The sequence below is a fragment of the Squalius cephalus genome, assembly GCF_949319135.1.
Source record: "Squalius cephalus genome assembly, chromosome: 2".
In the NCBI taxonomy this organism is placed as follows: Eukaryota; Metazoa; Chordata; class Actinopteri; order Cypriniformes; family Leuciscidae; genus Squalius; species Squalius cephalus.
The window spans coordinates 51,443,992-51,458,244 of record NC_137123.1 but is presented as its reverse complement, the minus strand read 5'-3'; the positions used below and the strand labels follow the sequence as shown (position 1 = coordinate 51,458,244).

The 14,253-nt window shown below is 37.2% G+C and overlaps 2 protein-coding genes across 4 annotated transcripts in view; one reads left to right on the top strand and one right to left on the bottom strand.

The window, feature by feature from the left end:
- Positions 1 to 7,333, bottom strand: part of acsl1a (acyl-CoA synthetase long chain family member 1a) — a 33,180-nt gene extending 25,847 nt beyond the window's left edge. The window contains exon 1 of one of the 2 annotated variants that reach the window (XM_079858227.1): positions 7,243 to 7,333. The gene's annotated coding sequence lies outside the window, so the exon portion shown is untranslated. Of the gene's footprint in view, positions 1 to 1,109; positions 1,560 to 7,242 lie in introns of those variants that run through there. The other variant, XM_079858228.1, reaches the window with a different exon arrangement.
- Positions 7,334 to 8,373: 1,040 nt separating this feature from the next.
- helt (helt bHLH transcription factor) lies at positions 8,374 to 13,707 on the top strand. Of its 2 annotated transcripts, none has more exons than XM_079859886.1 (4): positions 8,374 to 8,474; positions 12,584 to 12,688; positions 12,800 to 12,896; positions 13,075 to 13,705. In XM_079859886.1, exons 2-4 carry the CDS (start codon positions 12,671 to 12,673, stop codon positions 13,518 to 13,520), a joined length of 561 nt encoding a protein of 186 aa, XP_079716012.1. In that variant the 5' UTR covers positions 8,374 to 8,474; positions 12,584 to 12,670; the 3' UTR covers positions 13,521 to 13,705. The 2 variants fall into 2 exon arrangements, with proteins under 2 accessions (XP_079716012.1, XP_079716011.1); XM_079859885.1 differs by lacking the exon at positions 8,374 to 8,474 and adding an exon at positions 11,528 to 11,944 and having other exon boundaries at positions 13,075 to 13,707.
- Positions 13,708 to 14,253: the final 546 nt, after the last annotated feature.

Sequence of the window (14,253 nt, the reverse complement as noted above, 5' to 3'; positions counted from 1 at the left end):
CCCAATTGGCACTAAGGGGCCTAAAGTGTGCCAAGAAAACATCCCCCACACCATTACACCACCACCACCAGCCTGCACAGTGGTAACAAGGCATGATGGATCCATGTTCTCATTCTGTTTACGCCAAATTCTGACTCTACCATCTGAATGTCTCAACAGAAATCGAGACTCATCAGACCAGGCAACATTTTTCCAGTCTTCAACTGTCCAATTTTGGTGAGCTCGTGCAAATTGTAGCCTCTTTTTCCAATTTGTAGTGGAGATGAGTGGTACCCGGTGGGGTCTTCTGCTGTTGTAGCCCATCCGCCTCAAGGTTGTGCGTGTTGTGGCTTCACAAATGCTTTGCTGCATACCTCGGTTGTAACGAGTGGTTATTTCAGTCAAAGTTGCTCTTCTATCAGCTTGAATCAGTCGGCCCATTCTCCTCTGACCTCTAGCATCAACAAGGCATTTTCGCCCACAGGACTGCCGCATACTGGATGTTTTTCCCTTTTCACACCATTCTTTGTAAACCCTAGAAATGGTTGTGCGTGAAAATCCCAGTAACTGAGCAGATTGTGAAATACTCAGACCGGCCCGTCTGGCAGCAACAACCATGCCACGCTCAAAATTGCTTAAATCACCTTTCTTTCCCATTCTGACATTCAGTTTGGAGTTCAGGAGATTGTCTTGACCAGGACCACACCCCTAAATGCATTGAAGCAACTGCCATGTGATTGGTTGATTAGATAATTGCATTAATGAGAAATTGAACAGGTGTTCCTAATAATCCTTTAGGTGAGTGTATATATATATCTTTCTCAAGGTAAAAACTTTCTCTCGGTTCCACTCTACTAAAAGCCCAGTGCCTCTGACCTTGAACTTACCCAGGAGTATGTGAAGTACACACACATTTACACAGCTCAATGAGGACATTTCATGAATATTAGTGTTATTTATTAATTGATTTTCCAATTGAGGATGCCCCCAAATTTTACCCACATTTACCTTACTTCTATAGGGACAGTCCTATATCCAAAGTATCACAGCACAGGTAAAAACACACACAGCTTGACATAAAGCCACTTTTATAATAGAATCAAAACTGAACGCCAAAAAAAAAGACTTACTGTGCAGCTCTGGTTAGGTTTTTTCTTGTGAGTGAGAAATAGCTGTATTGTAATTGCGTTGTTTTGCGTTGTTTGCGTTGTGTCTGTTGTTGCAGTTAAACTGACCAAAGCAGTGCTAAAGGAAACTATAGCTATGAATAGCAGAATGACCCTCACGGACAGCAATACCACCACGTGGGTCTCTCTTTTTTTCTCTCACGCTCTCTATCAATCTTTCACTATAAACTGTCACTGAATTTCCCCTTGATTCTCCTTTTCTTTTTCTCAAGCGTCTCCCACTCCTCAATGCAGCACGAATGTTTTTATAGCTGTTGGCTCAAGTATTTATGCCCTGTAGTCTGTTTTACCAGATGCAGTCGTGTATGCTTGTGTCGTGCGTGAGCGAGTCTTTTAAAATGCTTCAAAACACATGGAGATGCTGGCATCCCACACATCAATACAAAGCGTACTGTTGCTGTTCTTATCTCTGAAACATAAGCACACAAATCCAATCCAAAGACGTGAGAGCTGACGTACGTGTGTGAAATTCTTGCTGAACAGCACAGTAGCTGATAGTAGTGCAGCAGATCTGCTCTGTAATACGAGAATAAGAGATGTGTGGCAACTCAAACACTCTGTACTCAAACACAATACAGTAGCCTAATTCACATGGATAAAGAGAAAAAATAAGGAAGACATTCCACATGTGCCAGAAAATAAGCTCTCTCACAAATCTCACAGAACGTGTCTCTGTCAAGAACATATCTGGGTCACATTTCACACCAAAAATCAAAACAAGTACTGTAAAACAAATTGTCAATAAGACTGTCCAACATTAGTGTTAACATAAAAAGCAATATTTTGCATTGGGACATTATTTTAATGACATTTAAGATCTGAATTCGGGGAAGGGGTGGTTTATTATTTAATTTTTTAATTATCTAGAGATACACAATATATCAGCTCCATTATCAGATGCTATTAGTGTTTTTTATAATTAGTAACGGTTGTAACTGTCTGAAACAGCTGACATTGGATATTTAACTGTGATGCAGCATTCAATTTTAAAAACGTTTGAAAGCATTCATTTAAAACTATTAATTTAGGTTTTAGTGTGTTTTAATTTTGCTTATTTATTTTTTGTTTGTTTATTGGCCATAACATTAGTAATTATAGGCTTATCAATAGTGCCCAGAATTTGTGTAAGTGTCGTTGAAGATTTAAATGTTTGTGTGGTGCTGCACAGTGTTAGTGTAAACTTGAAGAGTGGTTATTCATAAAAGATGTACTGTAAACTATGCATTTATATGCCCACATGAGACTTGTGAGAGGGGGAAGCAGCTGTGTGTGTATCTGGCTCACAGATGGGAAAATCACATGGCCGTTCTGGCCAGAGCTTGTTCTCGAACTGAAAGCTAACCTCTCTCCATACTTGGGCCGCAAAGAGCACAAACCAATGACAGAGCTACACTTACAATCAGCCCACTGAGAGAAAGACAGAAAGAGTGAGACAGAGAGACAGACAGAAAGTCCTTCAGCAGAACCCAGAGGAACTTTGTATTGCTCAATGATTGTTCTTTCATAGCACGATTTAATGAAGTTTTGTTTAAACTTCCCCTTAGATGTTTCTTCTAAAATTGTTTAGGATAAATACAAATAGATACAAATTGAGACCTTAATTTTGCAGGAAACTCAACCAAAGGTTCTGCAAACTTGCTCTCCATTTAATCTTGATGCTGAATAACACACATGCACACACACACACACACAAAGCTTTATTTATCATTTTGGAGGCTGGGAAAGTTATGTTGTCACATACAGTAAATGGAAGCCAATGGAAAAAGAGAGAGAGAAGGCAGAACAAACAGCTGTTCTGACAAATGCTATTCAGGATACCAAAAACATGACACACAACACGCACAAAAACCTAATCAAACCTTTAAAGGGGTCATGACATGAGAAATTAAATTTGCCTTGATCTTTTAACATATAAGAAGTAGCCTATTTGTACCATTAAAACATCCTGCAAGATTCAGAGCTTAAAACGTCCTACTCATAAACAAAGCATTTATTTAAGCAAGCTCCAAAAACAGCCCGTTTTGATATTAGAGGGACTTGTGACGTCACAAGGGCAAATGTATTTGCATATGCCAGCCTTCAGAGCAAGACATCGACAAATAGTTTTACATCATCGCACCATAAGCCACTTCTCCACTGTTGGGCCAAACAATAACAAGCTAGCTTTGAAAGCATTAGATCCCACCCTCCCTTCAGAGCGCTCTACAAAGCCACGCCACCTCCAAAACACATGAACACACACAGCAGATTCTGCAAAGCGTCACGAGACGAGAGACAGTGTTAAATTATCTCATGTCTCAAAGCACATAACATTATAATAATAATGAACGTAAAAAACGTATAGAGCTCTAACTTGTACCACCTGACTGCTGCAGATCATTTTGGTGTTGATAGTGTTTACATAGAAAAGCAAAAATCCGAGTCTGAGGATGTGAACGGCTTCAGAACGTCACGGGTTGCCATCTTGCAATTACGGTTATATCGGACCGAATGCAATTATTGGAAGAAAATGTTTTGATCTGGAGACTTCCACAGAAGATATTTGTCAAAAAAATTTAATATTTAGACCACTTCTATTTTTGATTGCTATCAGGTTGTGAAGAGAGTTTCAACCAGTACAAACAAAAAGTATTTATAAAAAAAAAAAAAAAAACTTTAACCTCACACACAAACAAGCGCAACAACAAACTCTCACTTCACACAAACATGCGTGCTATGAGGTTAACTTATTCATACATATACAGTGCTATGCATAAGTTTAGGCACCCATGCTAAAGTTGACTAAAAAGAAGAATAAAAAATCATCTTTTGGAAATTGAACTTAATGCCTTAATTTAAAAAATTAGGAAAAATCCAACCTTTAAGGACACCAATTTTCTTTGTGAATGAATAATGTATCATAAATAAATAAATGTTCTTCCTTAAAATACAGGGTGCATAAGTTTGGACACCCCTATGTTAAATTCCCATAGAGGCAGGCAGATTTTTATTTTTAAAGGCCAGTTACTTCATGGAGCCAGGATACTATGCATCCTGATAAAGTTCCCTTGGCCTCTGGAATTAAAATAGCCCCACATCATCACATAGCCTTCACCATACCTAGAGATTGGCATGGGGTACTTTCCATAAGATCATCTCTCAATGCAAATCAAACCAGCTATTAGGCTAACTGAAATAAAACCATGCCAATCTCTAGGTATGGTGAAGGCTATGTGAAAAAAACAGGCTGATTGAGCAAATATATGAGACATGATACATTTCAGTTTCTTTCAACATACCTTCTGATGTTCATTCATGTTTATTTCTAATAGCTAATACTGCTCTGTATATTTAGTAGAGCTGTTATTCATTAGTTATGTGAAACAGCATTCACGTTAGCTTCCAAAATTTATTTAAAAAATAACACTTGGCAATAGACACAGAGTGTGTTTGCAACTATACGCCATGTGTGTTTTGCAGTCACACTTTATATTAGGTGGCCTTAACTATGTTAACCATTTAATACAACATGTTAGTGCATTGTAATCCCATTTAAAGTGCATTTTATTAACATTAACATAACATAACCCCGACCTAACACAAGCCTTACCCCAAAACCTAACTCTTACCCCTATAATCCTAACCATAACCCTCCTGAACCTATAACCTCAAACTCATTAGCAGTAAATGTGGAAATTTTCCAGAACAGCGTACATACTAATTACACAGTCAATTCAGTCTTGTAGGTGTTTATTGTTATGTAGTTAAGGTAACCCATAAAGTGTGACCTGTTTTTCTACTTATTATGCCTGTTTAAGGACATTTCATTTGAATTTCCTATTATTACTTAATCTTACATAAGCTAGAACTCTAGATTATGGCCTGAAATGGGCTTGTTTGGTCATGTTTGAAGTCTTTCCAGCTGAACCACACCTAAAGCATTCTATAAGGAGTTTAAAAGTGGAGCAGCACATAATACACGCCACGTTCTATAGACGGCCAGGGGGCAATTTTGTTTTTTGTGAGAGGAAAGACTTACAAGAGAAACGGATATCAATTTCGGAAGATCTGAAATTTGAGACAGGCTCTTTTATCTGTTAGTCTATTAAGTCGAAAATCTTAAATAACAGAGATGAGACAACATTTGTATTGGTAACGACGAACCACAGTAACAGGTGTTATTTTGGGTTAGGGCTACCAGTCCCATCCTTGGTGGATTGTTCACCAGTGACTCACATTGTACTTCAATACCTGCAGCAAAATATTATAACAGATTCTGGCAAAATGGTCTATCAACAGAGAATACTCAAACTATCAATATACAAGAAGTTTGCTATATGCAACCTCAACCTTGAGAAAAGTGATGTAACTTAAGTTGACCCACAAAACCTGAAGATGCAGAACAAACTGTCTGCATGAATAAAAGAAAAACAAAAGGAAATGAAATCAGCCTGCTAGACAGCCAAAATTGCAAACATTCCAATCTCTTGAGTCCTGAGCGTGTTTGCTGCTCATAATTCGCAACTCCGCTGTTTACAAGTTGAAAATCTCAAACACAACATATTCACACACAACTTTCTGTTTTGCCACAAAAAAAAGAAATGAGTTTACCTGACATGAGAATGATGAGCAGACAAGCTAAAAACCTTCTCTTACCACAGTATTAAAAAAAAACAGAATTCATATCTTTAAGATTTTTCATGCAAATCCATCGAATTAAGTAAAGTTTAATAAATGACAAATACAATTCTTCCGTGGAGGTTAAGGTCCAAAAATAAGTGCATCTTTCAGCCCTGCATCAACGAAATGAGACCAAATGATCTGTGTTAAGAGGTCTTGTCAGCAGACCTGTTGCACCATTCTGTAGTTGGATGTTTTCTTAAAACCTTTAATGGACAAAGTCAACACTTTTTTTTTTGCATCAAATAAATGTTATGTTTATTTTTAAGGTTTGTTGATGAAATAAGGTCAAGTGTTAAGTTAACCCTTATTTGTAATAGAGATGTATGGCTATTTCAGGATGCCATCTAATTTGTGATGGCCATCAGTGATCTGGATAAGCAAATGGGAGGTTAAACGACAAGGAGTGATGCCACAACATGTCGTGGACAAAGGATGCATTGTCTCTTTATCCGATTCTGTTCTGAATTAGCTAATTAACTAACAATAGAGCGCGCGAGACTCCGAAAAGCGTCCGCCCCTCTCTTTGTCTTCACACAGATCCTCCACTCATCTTCAGCCTTCTCTGCCAGATGGAAATTCGTGTTGGGATAAGACATAAATAACCTATATATTTTAGAAGACGGTTTTAATATTTTGTGGACTTTCTGCTGCTCACTAACTGGTAAAGGTGGAAGCGCTTTCAGCGCTCATGCGTTGCGATGTCAAATTCGTGAATGATTCGTTCTTTTGAATCGGATCTTTTCAATGAATCGCTGATCCGGTTCACAAAATAAATCTGAACGGACAAAATCGGTCAGAGCGGTTTTCGAGTCAACATAAATCCGATAACTGCATGGACATGATCGATATGTTATGACTGATTAGTGAGCTGATGGTATGCGTTTGGCGGGAAAGGAGGATTGATGGGGAATGTTACTTTAATAGATAAATAACAGAAATTACACACCCGACACATGCGAAACTGAGCAGCATTTAAAATTATTTAAGTAGTAACATTTGTTTAAATTAATAGCGAAAAAACAAGGGGGAAAAAACATCATGTGTCTATAGCCTATTGCTAATTTGGGATGCAGAAAGGATATTTTCGCCGTGAAAAATGATCGTGTTTTTAAGTGGCTGAAAAGAACCGTTCAAAAGAATCGATTCGCGTAAATGAGTCGGACTTTTCCGTCATGCTTCAAAACGAACTCGTTCTCGCTGCAGAAAAACACATCGCCAAAGGCGTAATCAGTGCATTTAAAATTAGTGTTAAACTGATCATTTATGATCAGGCAAAGCAGATGCACTAAACCAACAATATGCATTTGGACGTTTTTCTTCGTGATATATATGCACGTTTCGGAAGTTTTATTCAGTTTCATCGACAGGAATAGGAATAGTAGTTTAGCCAAGATTAAAGTAGAATTGCACAAACCTGAATGGTGTGAATGTAGCGTCCACACAGCTGTTATTTAGAGGCGTGTGGCTCTCCTCCGCGCTGTTTTCAGATAGGAAACTGGGCGCTCGACCAATCAGAACACCCGTCACATATGTTTACGCGTATGAATTGAAAGAACGACTGCAATTGGTCATGATTTAAGGAACATTTACATACGCACTGTTGCGATCAGCTGCGATGTTCACTAATGACTAATGACACAATGAAGCTCTGTTTTTGTGTTTGTTTTTTTGGGGGGAGTTTTGTGCACCATGAAATGAAGTATAATAAATGAGTTATAAAAAGGAATCTATTAAAAATTCTCTATTAATTAGCCTAGTATATAATTATTTTTAACTATTTAGTTATTTTAATGCTCTATAATAGTGTGTACTGCACATCAGTAAATATGCCTCTTTGTTGACCACCAACACTAATCGTCTAATTAACATATATTTGTAAAATATTTAATAACAAGAAAAAAAAATAGGTTTATGGTATAACTCTAAAATGTGCTGATTAAGAATGAACAAGATCTGAGAAGTCTAACAAAAAGCTTTAATTAAATATTCTGGTTACACTTTATTTTAGGTGTCCGTGTTACAGTGTAATTATGCTTTTAAGTAGCTACTGTGTAATAATAATTAACTACATGTACATACCATGGGGTTAGGGTTTGGTGTAACAAGCACACTGTAATAAAGTGTTACCAAAATGCTTTCTTTCTTTCTTTCTTTCTTTCTTTCTTTCTTTCTTTCTTTCTTTCTTTCTTTCTTTCTATCTTTCTTTCTTTCTTTCTTTTTTTTCTTTCTTACTTTCCTTCTTTCTTGCTTGCTTGCTTTCAACAAGCATTTAGTTGTAGGCTACTTCTGCAAATGACAATAACGTGCTAGTGAGCAAGAGGGCGCCATTCAATCATAGTATTTATTTTTAAGATAGGCTGCATTTATGAAGGGGGGAAACAACAAGAAAAGCTGTTTCTAAAGTTTAAATCATCAAGTGATTAGTTCTATATTGTATTTTTGGACAATATTTTTTGAATTTTAAGGATGTTCTATTGTGATGCGCGAACAATGCTGAATGTGTCTCGTGTGAAGTGATGCAGAGGAGACTCACGGTGGCGCGCGAAGCTAAAGGATTGTGTGCGTCTCTGGCCCGGGGTCACCACGGGTCACCGCCTCTCGCATGACAACACATCGTCGGGAGGATCAACATTTTTTCCCATCAACGTAGGAATTTCAAATCTCGCAAATGTGCTACTGGACAAATGTTTATAGTGTGTGTAGTATGCCCTGTACTTGCAGATGAATTGCATCTACAAAAATAGCTGATAGATAACTAAAAAGAGCTAATTAAAATAATAAATGTTGTCTGAACCAAAGTCTTATGAATAACAATAATACATAAATACTCGTTACTTATAGATTTAATTAAAATTTAAAATTATTTAAAAGACATTTGAAGTCGACGTGATTTTGTTAATCGTGCTATTGTTAAGTTTTGTTCATCTCTCCACACGATGGCCCTTTCAATCTATTTATAAACATATGCATTTTTTTAAACAGTTCGTTTTTAAATCAACTTCTGGAAAGGTCATATCTATCTATCTATCTATCTATCTATCTATCTATCTATCTATCTATCTATATATATATAGATATAGATATATATAAACAAATAACCAATACAATAAATTATTTAAATAAATAAAAACATTACATTGGAGAAAAAAAAGTGATGCTTTGACTATTTGAAGTTTCAAAACACCCAGAGAAAGAAAAGTGTAAAGGCAGTAGCACAGGGCAGGACTTATTTAATCACTCTTAAAAAGATTTGCCCTAGCAACCCTTCACACAAGCGAAAGCATCCCCTCCTGTCCGAAAAAGCCCAGATTGGTTAGTGTGTCTGTGAAAAAGTCTTAGGTTGGTTGGGAAATAAGGCGAACTGTACTGCTGTAATCAGGGTGACATGCATGACTGCGCTCCTCTAATTCTCTTTCACATGGACAGATCCTTACAGACAGAGTTCAGCTTTCAGGTAGCCTCTCTTTAAGACTGGGATCCCCATACAGAAGCGTGTTTGGACAGCTTTAAACTCTTTATGTGCCACAGCAATGAAACATTGATACGACAATTAGGAAAGTTTATGACTTTTATCGATACAAACTCATTTAGAAAGACTTTTTTAAAATAAACTATTTTAGTTCGTTTTGTAGCACTGTAGATTAAAAAATTGCATTATTATGACTTTATAGCATTGAATAGCATTGTGTAAGTAAAAAAATAAAATCTTGTCATTCAGAAAAAAATCCTGCGACTCTCAACGTTTTGCAGCTTATAAATATGACTGTCATAAATATTATTATTATAAAAACGTTTAAACTGTAACCTAAGCACTTATTGTGTAGTTTTTACATTTAATATTGAGGAATATTATGATCATAAATATTAGTTTTGATTTATATATATATATATATATATATATATATATATATATATATATATATATATATATATATATATATATATAGACATAACCTATACATAACGATACGTTTTTTTTTTCTTGCGTAATACGTGTTTTACGCAATTTGTAAAAAAAAAAAAAAAAAATGCATCAGGAATGTGTAAAAATAAAATTAGGCATTAGAGAAATATAATTATTGTTATAGTCTTCTTATCGAGAGAGACTAAAAATACCAGCACTAAATATGGGATGGACTTGTTGCTTACAAAGATGCAATTTTGTCCACGTTTTCCAGCTTTGTGCATTCTATTTTTTTCTTGGAGAGTTTCTTCCTCAAAACAAACATGTATGCAGCATATCAGCTTATTCTCAAGATATTAAAATACTTTAATCTTTTTGTACTGGGGTTGTTTGGTGTAATGTTGGGCGATTAAATTATATTGTGATAGGAGAAAATTCCGCTGACGTATTGCTCTTCTTCAATGCACAACACACGTTTACAAAAAAAAACAGATTAAAAATGGTCACATTACAGAACTTCAGAATCCGAAAGCAAGTTAAAACGTTTTGTTGTGTCGGCTCCACAGAGTTTGCATAAAATGTTGTGGTAAATTCAACAATAAAAAGTAATGGGATTTTATGCTTTAGTCTGTTTCACTGGTGCTTTTCTTTTGCGCGCTATAGTATTAAAAAGTCTCCATTGCTTTGGCTTTCCAAAGAGCTTGAATTCTTTAAAAGAAAAAAGAAAAAAAATCCTCACATCTTTGATTTTTCCCTCCACGATTCAACACGATATCGCACTTTAAAGCGTAGCCAACCTTCAGGATTAAAACGTTCCCAGTGAAAAAAGCAGAAGATCCAGGCGTTTTGGCGCATGAAGTCTGAGTCTGGGAGTCTGGGCGAACACAATAAACCTGTTGTTAACCTTGCTGTGAAAATATGTTTGATGAAAACAGCCAATTGTTGTATGAAATGTATTCAAGTATAAAATAATGCCCTTTGTTGGGCACAAACTTGAGCAATGTGGGGGTACAAAAGTCCCCTGTGGCATGAATTGCGCTTTGGCGTCGCCACTTGGCGCGTTACCCAGACCCCTCTATACGCGATTGTTTCTTTCTTTCTAATGACATTTACCGGATCAAAACATGCTGTTAATTCGATCAGAAAGCTTCACCCTTCACAACAATACCAGAATAATTTCTTCCAAAGTTTGTTAAGTTGACCGAAATTAGGCAAATGAATAGGGGTCTCCAGGCGCAGGTGACGGAGAATAATGCGCGTCAGGACCAGCTGCATTCTTCTTTATTTCTCCTTTTCTTTTCTTTCACTGCATTATTAAAATTTAGGCCAATGAAACTATTCATTCCGCTCAATAGACATTTTCTTATAGGATAATAGGATACAAATTGAGCCCCTCTGAAGGGAATCCAGCGGTGGGTAACCCTCGTGTGCCAAAGACGGCTGGAGTCTCTAACATGGTCGGAGGGGCCGCTCGTGTGCCAGGCCGGGTCCCCACACCTGCCGAGGCCCCTAACAAAACTAGAGAATGTAAACAAAAACCCGGCCGTAGCCCATGAAAGATGGACGTGTCACCAAGTCGTGTGAGAAACGCGGCGAACAAACGGGGGGACTCCGTCTCCAAAAGGTCTCCCCTGAACTCGGCGGAACAGCCTATTATGTGCTTACTTAATTACTATAATAACAGTAGACAGGCTTTAAACCTGAGACGGGCTTGGGATGGAAGTTAAGATCGCTTGCTGAGACCCATAAACAGGCGATCGTGTGAGAAACGCGACGTGGAACAGAAAGAGACGCCTTGCTCCAGGGGCTTTGTTTTCATTGCGCGCTCTGCGCTCGCGAGCGAGCCACATCCAGCAAGGCCTGTTACTATGCAAATAATATTCTGCAACCCATCACGTGTCTTTAGATAGGCCACGTGGATTAACAAAATAGGTCTGCCCCCCGCTAGCCCACAGCTTCAGGTTTTACTATTTCTTTAACTGATCCTAAGTGCACACATTAACCAAAAGCTCGCCTTTAATCCTATGGAATAATTTAGGGCCATGAATGCGCGAGCGCTTTATAAGCGGCTGCCTCCAGTCAGCTCATCTCAGTCTGAAGCGTCTAGAAAGAGGAGCGCGTACATAGTCTAGCTACAATATTTTCACAATTTCACTATCATTTTTGTCCTAGTTTTTACCAAATGATGGCGTCAAAGATGAAGGATCGCAAGGTATGTGGACACTTTGGTGGCGCACACATGATGCCAGACGATGCATGCAGACGATGGCCTCTTTCAATGTTTATACTTTTTTTTTTTTTTTTTTTTTTTACTGATTGATTTTTTTTTTTTTTTTTTTTTTTTCAGAATTGAAAACTTAAAAATATTAATATTTCCTACTTAAAACAATAATTTCAGCATTTGGTTGCGCGCAGTTAAGAATAGGCTAAATCATTACGGGATGGGCCTACTGTTAGAATGCTTGATTTTCCTGGTCTTATATTTCATGTAAGCCAGTGGTTCACTCTAAAGAAATTAATTATATTATCTCACTTGGTTGCGATGTAAAAGCACTTTCCTTCAATGACGCCCTGCCTCGGATAGATGTTTTGCGCGCGTGCAGGGTAGCAGAGCGCAGCGCTGCTCTCCACTCACAACTTATTGCTAATCAAGTTAAACTTACTGCAGGATATTTTATCGACCGAATAGATTATCCTCCCGAGTTTCATTAATGTAACTACCTATCCGTCGATTGGTTTTTATATTTATCAAGTTAAACGTATCCAATATAACCATGCTTATTTCGTTTTTGGTGATGGCGCTTTTGTTCCCTTAATTTATTTTTCATCTTATTATGTTCCCTTTCCACAGAAAACTCCTGTTTCTCACAAGGTCATTGAAAAAAGAAGAAGAGACCGAATCAACAGATGTCTAAACGAGCTGGGAAAGACAGTTCCTATGGCGTTGGCTAAACAGGTGGGCAGCTGAAACTTTTAACGAGTTTAAGTCTTTTAGGTGCTCATTACTGCCTTGATTGTACATGTATGTATATATGCTATGACTAACAAAACCTGTGTATTAAAACAGAACTCTGGGAAACTCGAGAAAGCAGAAATCCTGGAAATGACCGTGCAGTATCTGCGCGCGCTCCACTCCGCAGACTTCCCGCGCGGGAGAGAAAAGGGTAAGAAACTCGAATAAATAATAAATAACAAATTAGAGTAAAAATATGAACAAATTAAATACAATTCCTCGTTCACATCGCGAGAGAAAAAAATATAAGATTTCAAAACATCATATCAAGCTCTGTCTCCAATGATGAATTTCTATGGATTTTATAATAAGGTTCTTTGTTTTCTCAGGAGAACTGCTGACAGAGTTTGCCAATTACTTTCACTACGGCTATCACGAGTGCATGAAGAACCTCGTTCACTACCTGACCACCGTGGAGCGAATGGAGACCAAAGACACCAAGTACGCACGGATTCTCGCGTTCCTGCAGTCCAAAGTCGTAACCGAGCCTGTGTTTGGCACGTTAGGTACCATCTCACCAGACCCTACGGACCTTCTGTGCCAGCTGGAGTACCAGAGTTCAAGTCCAACCGAGTCAGTGTTTCAGCAAAGCCCACCCGGACACTTTTCCTGGCACAGCTCGACGCGGAGCCCCACGCTCGCGTATCCAGCGATGTCTCAGCACAGTGGATACTTATCACCGGTTCAGGGACTCGATCATCATTACATGAACTTCATCGGGCACTCACACCACAATGCCTTCAGCTTACACAATGCACAACACGCTGCTCTGTAAATACGTCTGCATATGTCCTTAATTTATATATGTGTACATGTTTTATTTTAATATGTAGTTATATCATGAAATAAATGATGTTTGAATAAGATTCTGTCTTTTGGCGCGATGTTGGAAGTTCTTTTTCATTGAGGAATAGGCCTATATGCTATATGTGTGCTCATTGGGGGAAAAAATATCAGTCATTTTGAAATTCAGCTGTATAATATCCAGATAACATTGAACTCAGAACCTATAGGAGATTTTTAGGAATTTTAATGACTTAACCAAACAATACATATACAAACAATGATTTTTATGATTTTAATAAAGGTATCTTAACATGTCTAATTGCATATTTGTATTCAAAAGTATAAACAGTTATTTTCAAACTATTTATTATAGTGTTTTAAGAAAACAAGCTCATTTTCATTAAGGTGATTACCTGAAATTTTCACTTTAAAGTGCTGCAGTATTTTATCTTACACTTACATTTAGTTTTTTATATGGTGTAACCATATATATTTAGGTTGATTAAGTAATGCTAAATAACATTTTTATTTGAATAAAATCAATTCATTTAGATGTTACCACATGAAGCACATTTTTTTAGGTTTCCAGTTGTTGTTTTTTCAGTCTAAAAGAGGAAGAAGATTCTATAATTAAAATGTAATAAATAAACAGTTATAATAACATAGGTCAAATATTTGCACAATGGCAAACTGGACATTATTTGCATAAACATTAAAACAAT

What these genes read in the sequence shown, in the direction of transcription:
- helt (XM_079859885.1), top strand. Translation starts at nt 11,915, where the DNA reads ATGATGGCGTCAAAGATGAAGGATCGCAAG. An exon ending in CAAAGATGAAGGATCGCAAG is followed by an intron (nt 11,945 to 12,583) that starts GTATGTGGACAC and finishes CCCTTTCCACAG; the next exon opens with AAAACTCCTGTTTCTCACAA. An exon ending in CCCGCGCGGGAGAGAAAAGG is followed by an intron (nt 12,897 to 13,074) that starts GTAAGAAACTCG and finishes TTGTTTTCTCAG; the next exon opens with GAGAACTGCTGACAGAGTTT.